Source organism: Lingula anatina, chromosome 1 (genome assembly GCF_051362555.1).
Source record: "Lingula anatina isolate TDL-2025a chromosome 1, LinAna3.0, whole genome shotgun sequence".
Lineage (NCBI taxonomy): Eukaryota > Metazoa > Brachiopoda > Lingulata > Lingulida > Lingulidae > Lingula > Lingula anatina.
In genome coordinates this window covers 50,063,364-50,080,776 of record NC_141767.1, presented here as the reverse complement: position 1 = coordinate 50,080,776, position 17,413 = coordinate 50,063,364, and the positions used below count along the sequence as shown (strand labels likewise).

The following is a 17,413-nucleotide window of genomic DNA, read 5'->3' as shown; positions in this document are numbered from 1 at the left end:
GTATATCGACTAAATGGACACTTCATAAGATTCAAACTCCCCCCAATGAGATTCTTTGACTTACATTTTCCAAATGTACATCAGTGAAGAGATTAATCAAGACAAATATTCTGATCCATGTACATCACTCTTTAATTTTCATGTTGCTGTTTAAGTCATATTTTATACTACACATCAATGAGATTACAATTACTTAACCAACATGAATACTTCACAGAAGCACATTATCAACAACAATTTTTCATGTATAATGCATGTATTCTAATGTACATCCTCATGGAAGAAAGATCAATAAAGAGCCCCTGCTCTTCCTTCTTCACAGTGTGTGGCAAATAGTCCCTGCTTTTCATTCTTCACAACATGTGGCAAAATTTAATCTAAACATATCTGTGTTAACCAGAACACAAAGACGGATGGTTTTTAAAATAATCTAAGAAAAAACTGATACTGATAGATAGTCCCTTTAAAATATCCAGGTGCATTTGGATGTAACGATATTAAATGTTAACTAAGCCCTGCTCAGCTTCTAGTACATTTAAAGTAGTACTCCCACTGACCACCAGGATTCGTCCATCTCTCTTTCTTGCCAGTTTAGACTGCTTCTGGAGACGATGTTTTTCTCTCAGCTGCAATAACTCCTTTTTCTCTTTTTCCTGAATATATTTTTCAACACTCAATATAGATAAATTACATGACTTATGGGAAATATTATACACAACTTAAGCTTAAAAAATGTATTACAACAAATACAGAAAAAATGTGTCACAACAAATTCAAATAAAAAAAAGATGCAAAACATGCACTGGCCAAATAAGCTTGTATCTTCATATGTACCAAATGAACAAAACACATCTTTCAAGGGTAGACGGTAAATTAGCTTTCTTCCAAGTAATGCTGTCATAAACAAAGCATACAGGACAAAATTAGAGAAGTATATGTAATAGATTCAGAATAAAAAAATACCAATATTTTTCATTATTATGAACAAACGTAAAACATCTCAGTATTTGGCTTTCTGAAAAAATTGTACCAAACCACTTACAGATTGATGCCACCTGACCACCAGTGCCCGTCGGTCACCCCCCATGGGCTGGGAGTAAATCCTCTGTTGTCTCTTCCTCTCTTCTGTGGTCACGCTCTGTTCAATCACCAGGACTATGTGAGCTTTCTAAAAAAAAAAAAAAATTGTCAATTGATGTTCTCAAGGGAATTTTGGTTATAATCTAAACCCAACAATGCTCTTTTTAAATTAGATAAAAATTCATTTCACAGAAACAATATATACATTTTTACTGTGTGAGTAAAAGAGACAATATTATATTATTTTTCTTTCCAAAAATATAACTGTAGTTTGGAATTCAATTGTGAATAGCAAAGCCTTTGAAATTCTTATATGATAAAATTGAGTTTAAAAAATGAAAAAAACTGATGTGCATTACAATGAAGCTTTCTTTTTATATCTCACCTGTCTCAACCATTCTTTCTGGGTCGAGTTGATCAGAGTATAAGTGTTCCCCATCATAGCAATGAGCATATTAACCAGTAATACTGTCACCAGGACCATGTATACAAAGAATAAAACCTGGAATAAAGAAAAAAAAAATAACACTGCTTCAAACTGCCTTGAAATTAATGTGAATTTTATAAAATTATGTACAATAACAATTAAGTTTCCACATTTAAAAATTAATTAATAAAATATAACAGGGCAAGGTAAGTGTTGTAATGCAATATCAAGATACAGTACAAGAGAAGTAGCAATTAACATAATAGAGTTGATTAGTAGAAGCAGCTTCAAACAGGCCAAAACTGGCACATGACATATAGCTATGCTATGATAAAATGCTCCAAATGGGTTTACGATTTAAAATATCATAAACTCACCTTTCCCATTATTGGATGTAGGGTGTTATCAAATGAATCATAAATGTCACCAAACTCTCCTAAAGACATGATGATCATTCCCATTATGGACTCTGTAGAGTGGCTGAAGATGGGATCATCAGTCCCACGGTATACAATATACATGGCTGCAACAGACACAATCAAAACAATTATTTGAGACTGCACAAATATTAACATGCAGTATTTTTTGCAGTCTGTTATTTACGCCAAATCAAGACTTCACATTTACTGGAAATATCCTATGGAATATTGGTTAGCTGGCAACTAAATATGGGTAAGAACAAATTTATAATTAAACTGCAATATATGCTTTAACACAACAAACACTTGTTAATGCTGGTGTAATGCTACAAAAAGTTGTATGTCTACATACCCTGAGAAAATCCCATTACAAAAACCAAATATATGGTAAAGAATCGCAGCAAATCCCCTATGATCATTTTATAGATCATTGCAACAAATGGACCCACTATCTTAAATCCCCTGAAAAAAATAACAAATTTAATTGTTTAACATTTACGTTATTCACTAAATCATTTAAGAACTTTTTTATTTTTCATTTTTATGATTTACCCACAAATCTTAATATTTTTTTTTTTTTTTTGTTGAACACATAAGGAAAAAAAGTGTACAAATAAAATGTCTGCCCTTCCATTTGCCAAAGTAACAGTAACCATAAACTAGAAGGGCATAAAAGAATAATCCTCTTTCATGGACAGACAAGATATTGCCACCTACCTGCAGAAGAAAAGAAAATATAAAGAGATCAGCAATACTGCAAAAACTGCCATAACATCCTCATAACCAGGAGCACATGCTATCCTCCCAGGAACAAGAAATACTATAACCACGCAGGACAGCAGAAATGAAGCCTTGGTTGGTGCACTTCTCTGGAAAAAAGTACATTGTACCATAACAGTTTTTTTTTTAAAAGCATACCTGCAAGATAAATTACAGTGGCAGATTTAGGGGGATGTCAGGGGGGAAAATCATACCAATTGTCCCCTCTTGAAATTAGCATTATGACTAGCTGAATCATAGTTCTAAACCGTACCAAATGGCACCATTCACCTTCTTAAATACCAAAATTTTTGGGGGCCCTTAACCAGGTCCAGACCCCACGCCATGGGGGTGGAGAGGGGGGGGGGGAGGGGGGGGGGGGGCTTTGCGCCAGCAGACCCCCCTTCAAATAATCCTGGACCTGCCCCTGTATTAGTACAATGAAGTACTCAACGTAAAGTTAAGTTATGAAATAAACATTGTTGTTCAACTTGGATTTTCACAGATATTGTAAGATATAAAGTTAATTACCATTATGAGGCAATGCCAAATAAATAAAAAAAAAACATTAATGTTACAGCTGTTTTAAAACTATTTATGCCTTACCAAACTCTCAATAAATACATGGATTCCAACATGATATGTCTCCCGACTTGACAGAAACAAGTACAATATGGCACCTGCTAGAGTAAGAGCTTCAAACACGAAACGGGCCTACATTGAAAAATAAAAAAAATGTATCACTGCAAGGGCAATAAGCATAGCCAGGTATTTTTTCCACTTTCTTACTTACTTTTTTTATTTAATTGACTCTTTTAAACAGCAAGACTTAGGCTCTGTTCTCACAACTTTTAGATCGATCTATCACCGCGGGGAGTCTCACTAGATTACTGTCAGATAATCCCCCTTAAGTGTCCGTCCCCGCCTACTACAAGCTTTAAGGGGTAATTAACTTTCGTGTCCGCCCGGCTGACAGCTATTTAGCGTGAACCCCCAGGGAGTTAGGTCGATCCAATGTAGGTCGATCTAATCTATGAGAATGGGGTGTTACAATTTATTTTTGTTTCTTGGATGAAAGAGGCATACTAATTCTACAGAAATGCCTACTTCTATGTTTTTCTTGAAGCAATCAATTAATTACTAAATTTAAGCAGCTTCCTAAACCAGTAACCCCTCTGGCCTACCTTGAAGATGTTACACACTACAAGTGAACATAACTCACATAATCCTCTGGTTTCCTGACTAAGCCAAGATAGCAAGGGTTTGTGATATTTGTGCCATTAGGACCTTGTGTGGGCATAGTGTCTGCCCCTGGACGCAGCATGAAGGCCACCACCAAAATCGCGTAATACAAGAAAAACATCAGGAATCGGCGGTAGAACCTGGTATTATAAAAAACTCTATTAGCAGAAAAAATGCATTAATTACTTATGGCAAAATTCCATGAAAAAATGTGAGAACTCTTTGACTGATTTAACACTCTTTGACTGAAATACCACTGAAAATAAATTTAAAACAACCTGTTGTCTGAAAAATGTAAGTTAATGATTTTATCAAATATTTTTACCTGTATCTCGCAAAAGTTTTCCATTTCTCATCCAGTAAGTTTGCTACAACTCCATCCATCATATCAATATGACCAGGAAGTTTCTAAAAATAAAACCATAATTTTCTTCCATTCCTTTATGCTAAAACCATCTTAAAGTTTAAGTCTCAAAAAAAATGACTAAAAATTGCCACATTTCTCCATTAGATATTTTAAACTGACCTGATCTAAGGTATGATATCTATAGCAGATGAATGCACCTCTCTAGGCAAGTCATAATACAAAAATATTGAAATATTGCTATTCTTTGCTCCTCACCCCATACACAACTTCACGCAACACAGATCTGGGGTTGATTCTGCCATCAGGTGCAATAGTGTCTATGTCCTGTAGTGGGTAGTTTGCACATGTCACATTGCCATACATCCAGTAGACTTCACGCTCTATCTCCAGAATGTGTTCATACATCTGTAAAGAGAAATTGGTATCATGTTTTGGGAAAAACAAAAAGTTAACATAATTTTCAATAACATTTGGCACATTTGGAGTGGGGTATGCTAGTAAACTCTGTCCCTTTACTTTTTTTGGCTACAACTGGTCAGTTCAACATTATACTTTTATTTCAACCTCAAATTTGGCTGCACTCTTTTCCCTCTGGAGTGAGAAGCAGTGTTGGGAAATAAGGAACCCAGTCTTCTGTGTTAAAGGGAGTATGATATTGGAACAAGTATGATACCACTTTTTGCAAAAGGTTAATTCTTTTCCAAATGATTGCCTTTAGCAGTAGTTTTTCACATGTGAACATGCTAAAACACACAAAACATATGGGCAAAAACTTATGGGCTAAAAGTCAGAATCATTGCTGATGCTATGTACTGGTACAAGATCCTTGGAACTAAATAACTGCCATTATTTTTTAGTATAACTGCTGAAAATTTTTTATGTTAATAGGGTTTCTTCACTTACATCTTTTCTTGATAGTCTTGCAGCCAGAGTAAGAGGGGTCAGTCCCTGGTTGTTTTTAATATGAAGTTCTGCTATTCTGTTTTTATTCTTATCTTTCAAATTATATAACAGATCGAACATATCCTGAAATTAAAAAGAAATCAAAATACAATATAAACAAACGTAGTCCACCTTGATATCTTATCCCAGAAAATGGGGATCTTATAAAGCATGCATGACAAATATGACAAAAATTACCAAAATAAACTGAAAAAAAATCCAAATACCATTAGGCAGTTTGATGCCTGAGCAGCCTGATACAATGATGTCTTTATCTTGCCCAGTTGCTTAAACTGCTTGCCCAGGTTGAAGATAATGACACTTGGCAGAAAAAATATTAATATGCCTTCAGGGCTGTAGGATTAAAATCTTACAGAACTAGCTGGATGGTCTGGAACTATTCTAATTACAACTATTACATATATATAACACTTTCCATACTGAAACCATTACTTATCCTTAAAAGATGCATAACATCTATTAGTTTTAATACCTTTACATATACTTCTAGAAACCAGTAGCTTTCTGAACTGTACATTTTTTATTAGAATATCAATCTTTCAAGAGCTAATGATAGAGAAATAGCATTGCTTGTAATGGTTTTTTGCCTTCCTGGTTGGCTAATGAGGGTTCATAAGATAATGAACACTCAATCAGAATTTGATTGGAGTGAAATTGTAACATCACTTCTAACAGATGATTTCCTTCAACATGCTTCATTTTCTTTGGGTTAAATTCAGGTTTTGTGATCAGATCAATGGTCAGTGGCCTCATTTTTTTTATAAATTTACACACAAACATGCATGCATGCATACATACGTACATACATAGAGTCACATATTTTGTAGGTATTACGTCCCAGAATTTACTAGACTACAATTTTTTGTCAATAATTCATGCAAATAATCATATTAGTCATGCTCACTGAACATACTACTACAGAATATGAAAATCTGCTTACACCTAACATTTTTAAATGTCCATTACATGCACATATTGATAAGAACAAGTTTCTAAAAAAAAAAAATAAATAAACATATTACTGTAAACAAGAAATAACAATGCTCAAATTTAACCCAAGTGTCATTTGCAATGGATTTTGTTTGCAAAAAAATTTACCTTACAATAAAGTTAACACATTTTAAGATATGCAGGAAAGTTTAAAAGTAACTTATGTTAACTATGGCTGCATTCACATCGAGTTGAGCCATGGCTCTACAAAGCCACGACCTAAATATGGCAGACGTACATGAAAGGAAAACTGCCTAATCTTTTAATAGTCTCTCCGCCTTCACACGCCTCCCCATGTGTCATCCCAATGGACCCAGATTTAATGACTGTACCCCTGCAGGGACGACACATGGGGAGGCGTGTGAGAGGCAGAGACTGTTAAAAGATTAGGCGGTTTTCTTTTCATGTATGTCCGCCATATTTAGGTCGTGGCTTTGTAGAGCCATGGCTCAACTCGATGTGAATACGGCCTATCTAAAATTTCATCAAATTGAAAATGTGCCTCTCAGATATTTGAAAAAAAGTGTAGGCTACTATACAAAATTGCATAAAATAAAGCCCAAATCTCATAACTGATATGAAATGGCAGATCTAGGAAATCAAGACTGGGGGGCCTTTATCACTCCCTCCATGCAATATAACCCTTGTCTCAACAATTTAGAACACTCTGTCCCAAAAGATGGATATAACCTCTCCTTTTAGAAATATAGAATACAGACTAAAACCAAATTTTAGTTAGGTAAACAGGGTGGACTTGTCTCCCCCCCCCCCCCCCCCCCAGATCCACCTCTGTGTGTGTGTGTGTGTGTGTGTGTGCATGAATGTCTGTGTCCATGCATGTTTTTTCTGCCAGCAATTCAATCCTACTATCTAATCAATAAAGCACACAAGAAAGCTTTTCTAAATTATCATATTCACAGTTGCAATTGTCACTTTGAATCACTCCTTATTAAAAAGACAGCTCAAGTGTGCAGAAGCATTGGCATAATTCATCATGCAATAATCAATATAGTCTCCTATGGAAAATGCTTTACTGTATACACATCTAAACACATGTACTAGCCAAGTTCAACAAGCACAAAAAAACGATGGATAACACTAATACATAGATCTGAGCTAGCCTCAACAAGAGCAAGTGTGAGCATTACAAGAATTGTATTTTTGCAAAAGGCATATTGGTAAACACTCTTTGATGATCATTCCCACCTGAGAGCTGCACTGGATATATGGAAATCAAGCAATATGTAGTCGGTTAGTATTTCCAAATTACACAACACTTAAGTTGGAATAAACAACTTTAAAAAACAAATATCAGACAGGACAAAGTTTTTTCTTTATCATTTATTAATACTTACAAATATGTGAACAGTTACTACAGAAAAGGGTCTTATATTAGGGTACAATATCTAACCCCACTCAAACCATAACTGTTAACTTTTTTAATTGGATATTTAGTTAAAATAATAATTTAGATCATATCACTGGGTATATTGAACACGGGAAGGGTAATGATGACATTTTGGTAAGGATATTTATTTTTGTACAATAATAAGTGAACAAGCTCTATGCACAAACACAAATATCAGTAAGTACACCAACCTTTCCAATACGATGGCGGTTCTGTAAGGTGAAGAAACAAAAGAAAAAAAGGGAAAAGTGAGAAATCAATATAGTGCATTAGAGAAACCAATCTGTCAAACTCCCCACAGCCATTCACATCTTCTGTAGAGGCAACTCAACTCTTTGTTGAAATAAGTTAACATTGTTAAGAGCATACCAGTCTGCAGACGTTGGATATGGATAATGTTAAAACAAATATGTGTACCACACAAACATGGCCATACTAGTTTTTTCATATTGTACTTGGAAACTCCCATTCTATCATACAGTGTCATGAAACAGCAAGTTGTTGTTCAAAACTTGCTGACTACCATCATTTATGATATACACTACAGTGCAACATTTGACTGAAAATGGAATTATTTTGAAAAAAAAAGCATTCAGATATAGACATAGGTTTAGAGGTACATAATTTAGAAAAAAAATATGGCTGTAAAGTTGTGCTTTTTGTTTTCATGTATAATCTAAATAAATAAAAACCAACAAAACCAGAAGAATGTTCCAGTGGCAAGTCCAGAAATTTCTAATGCACAGTATGTGAACACAAAGTTTAGGCAATCCAAATAAGTTACCACCAACCAAGCTGTCAAAACTGATGGCTTATTCTCTTAGCTAGATAATAACATACCTTTCTATCATGAATAACAATCATGTGAAGAGCAGTGTTCCCATTCGTGTCCTGAAGATTTGGGTCAGCTCCCTTAGCCACAAGCAACCTAACACATTCTTCTTGGCCAAGGCAGGCAGCAAAGCTCAGGGGATACTCCCCAAAATACAGCATACTGAAGGACACAAGATGTTTTGTGATAACAAACACACAAACACACACATATATATTTTTGACTGAGTGCATATGCATTTTTAACTAAGGGATTTTACTACAGAAATAGAAAGATCTATGAAAAAAGTCATGACTGATTCAAGGTATTAAAATAAAGCATATAATGGAGTCATGTTAACATGCATATTCTTTAATGCAATCATGTTTCTGTGATAAACTGGTGAAAATATTAAGTTATCATCTTTTTAAAGATTAAGTAAATTACACATTTTAGGTGCTTTATACTAAATTGAACCTTAATCCTACTAGAAGCTTATGAGGCTTATCTTCAATTTAATTTTAAAGCCAATGTCCCTATGTCTTAAGTAGAGCAAAGAAATGTCATTTTATGTATCATCTTTTTGCTTACCCATCATAATTTGTTTCCTGGCTGACTTCCACCCATTCCTGGTCATACACATCTGACCTAGTTTTTTTCTGGTCATCCGGACAAAAGAAATTTCCACAGCATCTTTCATGAACATCTGCACCATGGTCCAAAAGAAATTTCACCATAGCAGGGTCCTCATTTGAAATTGCCATGTGCAGTACATTTTCACCTAAAAAGGGGAGAGGTTTAAGTTATCAAATGTATGATCGCCTAGATCCTCTGTATATAAATGCACAATAAAATTATCATGCTGACAAAAGCTTGCATCAAGAAAATCTGTCAATGAAAAAAATTTTGATCTGATTGTAAGTTAAAACCCTCAAAAAGTACTAACAGCATTTGTGATTGAATTCCTGAATACCATTTCTAAAAAACCAAGGTAAAATTAATTGCAAAACAGTAAGTTGGCTAACATTAAGATAAGGGAAATGTGGTGGTTTAACCAAGTTTTAAGTAAAGATGTAACTTACCATAATATTCCTCACTGACATAAATGTCATTGATAAGTTTGGGATATACTTGAAGAAGTCTTTTGGCAAGATCAGCATGAACAGAAGTAGCATTTAGCAAGCAAAGATGCAATATTGATTCGCCAACTGTACCACGCTCATCTAGTCGCCAACACATTTCTTTCTTTTGTGCACCTAAAAAGTGAACATGAAATATACATTTGGAAAGGGGGACTACAACCAAACATCTGGACATATTGTTGTAACAGTTTTAGTGAAATTAATAGATAGGAAATGCTCAAATAAGTACAATTTGGTAAACGGTCGAATAGAAAGTCTATTTTCTAAAAATCTATTTTCTATTCGCGGTATATCTTGTGATCACGGTCTGTGCCCTGAATATCCCGCGGCGTAATTACTGGCAGTGCGAGCCATTTACTTCCAAAGCTGTAATTAATTCTCGGCTGTGCTCGGAGGAGATTCTGATACCTTGACGCATGCGCAGTAGGAAGTCAGAAAGTAAATGGCGGTCGCGGTTGCTTTGAAAAATGTGTTTGTCGATTTTGTGCAACAACAAGACGAAGAAGATGAAGAAGCTATGCACACGACAGATACGAGTGCAACTGTCATGATCCGACGGCAAGCGATGCAGCAATGGAGGATGAGATTTTATAGAATGCGAGCACAGCCGAGAATTAATTACAGCTTTGTATAAGTAACTGGCTCGAGCTGCCAGTAATTACGCCGCAGGATATTCAGGGCACAGACCGTGATCATAAGATACTGCGAATAGAAAATAGATTTTTAGAAAATAGACTTTCCATGTGAACGAAGCCAAAGAGTCACCAAGGACGGATGTGATTTTTTTTACCTCTACCAGTACACATACAGTACAGTACTGTACACTGCATGTTCCAAGAATGGCAATGGCATTTTCAATAAATAAAAATTAACCTTCTTACCTTCAGAATTGATTTTCACTGATCCATTTCGCTGCTCTGCATCATCTGTGACTTTAACTTCTTTCCCTTTAATTTCATTCATCTGGAGATCGTTGTCGCTGAGAGTAGTGGCGGCTGTCCCAGTGCTGACGGTATCAGAAACGGATGACTTACCAACAGTCTTTCCAGGTTTCTTCTCTCTGATTCCTCCTCCACCACGATCTCGGTTTCGATATTCAATCAACTTGTTAATATCTACCAACATTCCATCTCCGCCATTGTATAAGAATCCCTTGATCTCATCAGATCGTATTTTCTCATCTATCTTGTCAAACTGCTTGGATCTATTCGCTTCTTTCTGCAGCTCCACAAGTTCTCCACCTCCGTTCAGATCTACATACTTGTACAGGCTTTTGGATTTAGAGTCCCCCTGAGCCTTCATACCAGAGGTAACGTTAGTGTTAATGTTACCCATCTCGGCAATATTGTCGTGGACGGAATTAAACAAAATATGGACGGATACGAGGTAGAGAACAGTCAAGACTTCGTCCTACATCTTGACAACACGGTTTATACTAAATTTTAATGTAAACTGGATGGAGCGATAAAATAATGTCGATCACCATTAGATCAATGATGAACATATATACCAAGTAAAATAAAAATAGCATTTGAATTAATGAATAATATTTGATGATTTTATTTCTAATTTATGATTCCAAAGATAGTTTAAATCTCAAATTTAGATGCAGCCCAGGTACTCGAACGAGTGCGCAAGTGCAGATGAATTAGCAAAATTGACTTTTGCTTTTCATTTGAGAACAAAAGTTGCAATTGATATGGCGCGCTCAATTTTCTCGCATATTGACAAAAGAAATAAAGCAAAGTAGCCGCCATGCCAACCCCAAGCTTTGCCCTGATTGGTGCCGAGCTCAAGTGTTTGACAACAAAAGGGGCATAGGCCGCCTAGGTCAAGTGGAGGCTGGCAACGGGGCCTTAGCAACTGGTGACGCTTGCTCACATTGAGTGTTCATTGAAACCAAGCAGCCTGTTTGGTCATAGATTATCACAGCAAAATAGATGTGCTGACTCTTTTTGATTTATTAAGATAATTTTCATTTCGTTAAAATGACCTCGATAGCTTTCGGAGGAGGCCCTACTCTAGAGCAAAGAAGGGCATTTGCTGGACTGAAATATGGAACTCATGTCCCTGGGTAAGTGGTGTGTTTTGCTGTTACGAAGATAGACATAACACATGACTCCGGGAATGTTTTCTTTTTGACATAGATATCTTTAATGGACTGGACACAAGTGTAGCCTATAGACAGACAGTGCTAACACTGTCTCAAAAGTCAATAACAGTCTTCCTCATAAAAGTTTTGAATGAACTTTTAAAAAAAAATAGTGTGTCATATTATAAGCCTTATTGGTGTTACTGTAATGATCGTTGCTACCTGCCTCCAAGCATATAAGCAAAGCTTGCCAAAATCTCAGCCATGTGTTTTTTTTTTTTTTTTTTTTTGATAGAAATAGCATTTTGTCATATTCCCAAAGTGTCTTTTAAAATTTTTAACCTTATATATTATGTTGTCATAGTATTTAATTTTAATCTTATATTATACTATCATATATTTTTCAGCTATCGGGGTTATTGCCCTCAGATAAAGTATCGTGTAGGGAGGACATATGGAGATAATACTAATGAGCTTGCCCAGGTCAGTAATTCAGTGTGAAATATTACAAAATGAAATTAAGAAAATTAGTATGTCAGTTTGAAACATTGTTTTAATTATTTTGTACCCTGGGAAATATATATATATACAATACTGCCAATCTAAGTATGTTCAAATTACTCTGATTTTACCTGAAGAAATAATGAAACTGTTCAAAGAAAAATTTAGATATAATGAATAATCCATACATATTGCTATAACAGTCAAGTTTAAGTTGTCCCAATATTTATATTTGAGAAATGGAATTTTAGACTTGGGATCACAAACAGCCAGCAGAGCCAGTTGGCTATGTTCCTATTGGTGTTCAACAGTCCAGGCTTCCAGACTCCTCAGGAGATAATCGATACACTAAGAAAATGGTACCAGGATATACGGGTAAGTTTTGGACGATTACAAATTGCATTTGAACAAAAATAGAAGAAAAATAATTATATGGTTGTCAAGTAATTACTGTATATTTATTAAAAGATTTAATATTGTCATTTTCTTTCTACAATATTAGAAATATCAAAATCAAAAACAATTATTTCTTACAATGAATATTATTTTATGAGATATCAAAGTATCTTCAACTCAGTAAAAAAGCTGAATGTTTTTCTATTTTAGGTTATATCCCAAGGATGGTCTTCAAATATGGTAACACATATAAGGAGGGCTGTGATGTATGTATAGATGAATTTTTGACAACCAAAGATGGTCTGGACATTAAGAGAGTGGACCTTCAGCGTACAGTGAGATCATACCCCAAACTACAAGCTGTAGCTCAAGATCCTAAAGTTCGGGATGAATTAAACAAGTACAGAGATACACATCCAACAAGACCTTTGTTTATGGGTAAGATTGTCAGATACTTCTATACTGGGGCAATTTTGAATGATTAGTAGAATGTCTATTTTGCAAGAAAATTTAACTCATTCATTCCCTTTTTAAATTTAGAATGAAAAAAGATAAGGTTTAAAACAAATTAATTTACTTTGGATTTAGTTATCGCATGAATTTGCAACTGAACAGCAGTACTTTACAGTGATATATAAATACATGTTGATGTTTGACATTCTTTTGTGAAATTAAAGACAGTATATATTTATTTACAATTCAATTTCAGGATGTACATAACACAAGTGTTAACTAATAATCCAAACAATTTCAAGTTGAGGAAATTGTATTAAAGGGACATTGTTCAATGTTATTATTAAGCTTTTTATTTTTCAAATTTTCATAACTGAGCATTGCAAATTATCTGGCTCAATTATAAGTATTGTATTATAAGTCCCACATGCAGACATAGGTATCAAGTATGGAATATTTTCTTTATAAGCAATATTAAAGATTGCTTTCATTTCTGAAGTAAATCATAATATTTGTTTCAATTGTGATGGTGGTATCTATGTTTGTAAATTATTCTCCATTTGTTAATAATTCCTTTCCATTTAATGGTGATCTCACCTTTCATACGAATGAATATATAGCAAATAATGTATAGGTCAGCATACATTGTGGCATTTTGTTGAGTTTTTAATGTTATTAACATATTTTCATGTTGTAAGGCACAGGTGTGTTTTTGTTAGTGCAACATTATCTACAGGGCATTTAAGGGTTATTAAAACATACAACCAGTAGAAACAGTGTGCATAGTGATTGGGCTTGAATTTCAGTTTAAATATGGTAGGTACAGCATCGATATACAGTTGATCACATTAATATTCAAACAGTAATCAAAATTTTTCATTTATGCTTTTTTCAGAGGACAGGAAGGCATTTACTGAGCCCCCAATCCCTGGCTACAAGGGCTTCATCCCCCGCATTGGTACAACAGAGCTTGGTCTTGGCGGGCGCTACCACACTACAACCAAGAATGGCTTAGAATCTTTTGCAAAGGAAACCATGCATCATTTTGCAGTCCAACAAGAGCCAATTAAAGTTGAAAGGTACAGCATATGTATTTTCTGTGCAAATATTTTGATACTGTGTCTATATTCATCTTTTATTCATTTATTATTATTATTATTATTATTATTATTATTATTATTATTATTATTATTATTATTGTAATAAGAGATCAGATGTATGCAGTTTTGACAAATGTTAATAATAGTAATTTTCATGATGTTAATTGTTCTTCCAGAGGGGATGACCTTGTCAAAATGCCTTCCTATGCTAGGCGGTTATATCTTCATGATGGCATGATTCCCAAGTACACAGGCTATTGTCCACGTAAGTTTAAGTCTCATGATTACTGTGTTAGAGATATGATTTAATATTTATTTAAGAGATTACAAAAATAATTGATGTGCATTTTCCCACCAATTTGCCGGTTTTTAATGTGCGTATATTAATACAATGAATGACACATAATAGGCCATTCTCACAGTTAACTATTACTGTTGCTAGAATGTGTTTGTTGTGATTATTATAAGCAAATCTCAACAAATACAATGGGCATAGTACTAAAAAGTACAGGATCATTTCGAACTTCATTTCCCTAAACAAACATCTGAATTTAAAAGATCAAGGTATTGTTATCATTTTGATGGCCTTTGGTTGTTTTCAAATCAATATCACATTTTTGTTATTATTGATGACAATTTTATTTTTCAGAGAGGCGATTTAATTTCGGTAACACCTATGGAGACACAACTCGCTCACTGAATGTATGCAAACATGACATGGCATGCTATGGAGACTTTGCAAACACAATGAGGCAGTCAGCTCCAGTATAAAGAAGATCTTTGATATTGAAACCAAAATTACATCAAAAAATTAGTATTTGTACCAAAAAATGATAATTGGAGGAAGATGACAGCATGAATCAGTAGCCAGAGGTTCAGTGATTATTTCATAAGTCATAAGATTGGCATTATTTTCAATAATGCTGGTGCCAAATTGTCGATGAAAGACAAAGAAATAATATACAGCGATCCCTTAATTTTATATTGATTACTTCTGAAGTTAAATAGGCACTAAACTAGATCATTTTAAGGTACATATATAAGAATGGTATATACTTTTCTGTATATAACACAGTAATATCTTGAATGATTAGTGATGGAAACAGAATTTTACAAATCAGAAAGAAGCACTTGGAGCAACATTTCTTCCTGCAAAAAAAAGACAGCATGAAGGGAATGTGCACTTTTGTTGTCCCAACCCTTAGATCTCTGAGTAAATAACCAAGAATTTCAATGTAAGATATTGGGATCGTTGATTATATACCAGTATGAAGGAGATTATGCTCAGCCATCAAGAGGTTCAGTTTCAAGACCACAGGAGGGTAATAACCAGCAAAGGATTATTGCCTTGAAGGGAAAGAAATCATGTTTGTGCATCCATTAATCAAACTAGTCCTAACAGCAGGACTCTAAGAATCTAGTCTTGTATTTCCATCTCAGCTGTTTTTTCTAGTCCTTTTTGCTTTTTTCTGTATGCAATAAGTTGAGATGTAACCCTTTGTCAGCAATCAGGTGTTTTCAGTGTTTGCAGCATTATAACTAGAGTGGGTTTGTTTCACAAGTTTTTTACATGATGCTCTCATTTTTATGTTTACTCACATGGAAGATCATGTGTGAAGTTAAATTGTTGTGGAGCACTTGATGACCTTGGCAGGGGGTATGAAGGATATCCACCCCTTTCCAGAATGTCCAATTTTGTTATGGATAAAAACCCATTGATGGGGTGGAGAAAAGAGTTTCAGTGTTCTTTAAAAGAATTCAAGTCCATTTGAGTCTACATTTAATTATGAGAGTATTCACTGCACTCTAAATTCTTTTACTTGTCCTTTCAAGGTTCTTTCTTTATTATGTACTTCTTTTTCAAATCTGAGCACAGCGTGAATTATTTATGTACACATGTAAATATATAAAAATATGTTAATGTGACAATATACGTAACACATTGCAATTATTGTAATGTAAACCAAAATATTTTTTATACTTCATGTAAGAACAGTATATATATATAGTAAAGTGATATTATTTTTGTTCATAGTATGAATGCACTCAAATTTAAAAGTAATATATATTTTGAGATTTTTTAAAGGAAAGCTTATGACATATCTTACCCATGAGAATGAATTTTTTTAGACAAAGAGCATTCAGTTTTGTTACGGAAGTTTAAGCAGATACCACTATAAAATGCAATGTACTGTTGAATTGTTTTAAGAGCTCAAATATTTTGGTAGTAACAAATTTGAATTAATCAAAAACTACAGCAAGGTATCATTGTTTAAGTGGTGTCAAATTTAGTGTATGTATATATTTTTTAGAATCTTACAACTTATCTTAATATTTAAAAGTTCTTGAAATTTTGGAAAATGCAGTTAGCTAATTAGCATTGATGAATTAGCTTCAATACAAGTACATCAGAAATTAAATTACCTACTTGAAATACTGTCATGGCAGACAGATGTAAGCAATTGTACTAATTTCAAATTGTACTAAATTACAGTCAAAAGGGACATTTAAACTTTACTTAGTGTCTATAGACTTTTAATTTGTACTTGGCTCTTTCTAATATGAAAATGGTGCATACAGTGTATTTCCAAGGCTTAATTTTTTTGGTGTCGATGTATCTTAATTATTTAAATTGCCTAAAAAACTTTCTCCCTGTCAGGAAATTATGATGTATTTAAAGTGGACTCTTTAATCTATCTGCATTTTTCAAATAAGCATTTTATTTTGATTATGCATTTTACTACATATATACAGGGGTAGTAGACTAGTCAGACTCTGAGCAATAACAGCATTTTACAGAAATACAAAAAGAAAAAAAATCTAATTGAGTCTACTAGCAATATAATTATTGGTATATATACGTTCCTTTGTGGAGATAAGTGATATAATCCATTTTCTAAGTGCCTTTATTCATTAAGTGCATGTCATCCATCTCTCTCTACTGTATATATTGATGCTTTGTTTGTGTATATGTATTTTCTTAACTGTAATTGTTTGCTCATATAAATCATTACTAATTAAACCAAAGCTTTATGTATTGAAAATTATTCCTGTGGATTTGTTTGTCCGCAGTGTGTGTAGATTAATAAATTTTGTACATCGTGGTTGTTTTTTGTTATGTTTTTATAATGTACATGACAGGGTGGCATATTAATCTATTAGTTAGACCTTAAATTTAACCACTACTCCTCCTTTTTAGCATGAAAACCCATGCATTAGTACTACTTTTTACATTTTCTGATACTCAGTGCACAGATTATTTC

The 17,413-nt window shown here is 34.0% G+C and overlaps 2 protein-coding genes across 3 annotated transcripts; one reads left to right on the top strand and one right to left on the bottom strand.

Moving 5' to 3' along the window:
• Positions 1-114: 114 nt before the first annotated feature.
• Positions 115-11,055, bottom strand: LOC106163936 (transient receptor potential cation channel subfamily V member 5). 2 transcript variants are annotated; one of them, XM_087015704.1, is made up of 16 exons: positions 10,490-11,055; positions 9,549-9,722; positions 9,058-9,247; positions 8,496-8,649; positions 7,847-7,867; positions 5,198-5,320; positions 4,550-4,699; positions 4,253-4,335; positions 3,908-4,067; positions 3,292-3,399; positions 2,644-2,795; positions 2,279-2,388; positions 1,885-2,030; positions 1,466-1,582; positions 1,043-1,168; positions 115-653 (listed from the first exon to the last, which is right to left on the bottom strand). In XM_087015704.1, exons 1-16 carry the CDS (start codon positions 10,941-10,943, stop codon positions 498-500), a joined length of 2,424 nt encoding a protein of 807 aa, XP_086871830.1. In that variant the 5' UTR covers positions 10,944-11,055; the 3' UTR covers positions 115-497. The 2 variants fall into 2 exon arrangements, with proteins under 2 accessions (XP_086871830.1, XP_086871832.1); XM_087015706.1 differs by lacking the exon at positions 7,847-7,867 and having other exon boundaries at positions 10,490-11,054.
• Positions 11,056-11,276: 221 nt separating this feature from the next.
• On the top strand, positions 11,277-17,254 carry LOC106163950 (ciliary microtubule inner protein 2B). The gene is made up of 7 exons (XM_013541674.2): positions 11,277-11,682; positions 12,108-12,183; positions 12,453-12,576; positions 12,808-13,035; positions 13,946-14,129; positions 14,327-14,415; positions 14,800-17,254. The coding sequence occupies exons 1-7, from the start codon at positions 11,597-11,599 to the stop codon at positions 14,919-14,921; spliced, it is 909 nt and encodes a 302-aa protein (XP_013397128.1). The 5' UTR covers positions 11,277-11,596; the 3' UTR covers positions 14,922-17,254.
• Positions 17,255-17,413: the final 159 nt, after the last annotated feature.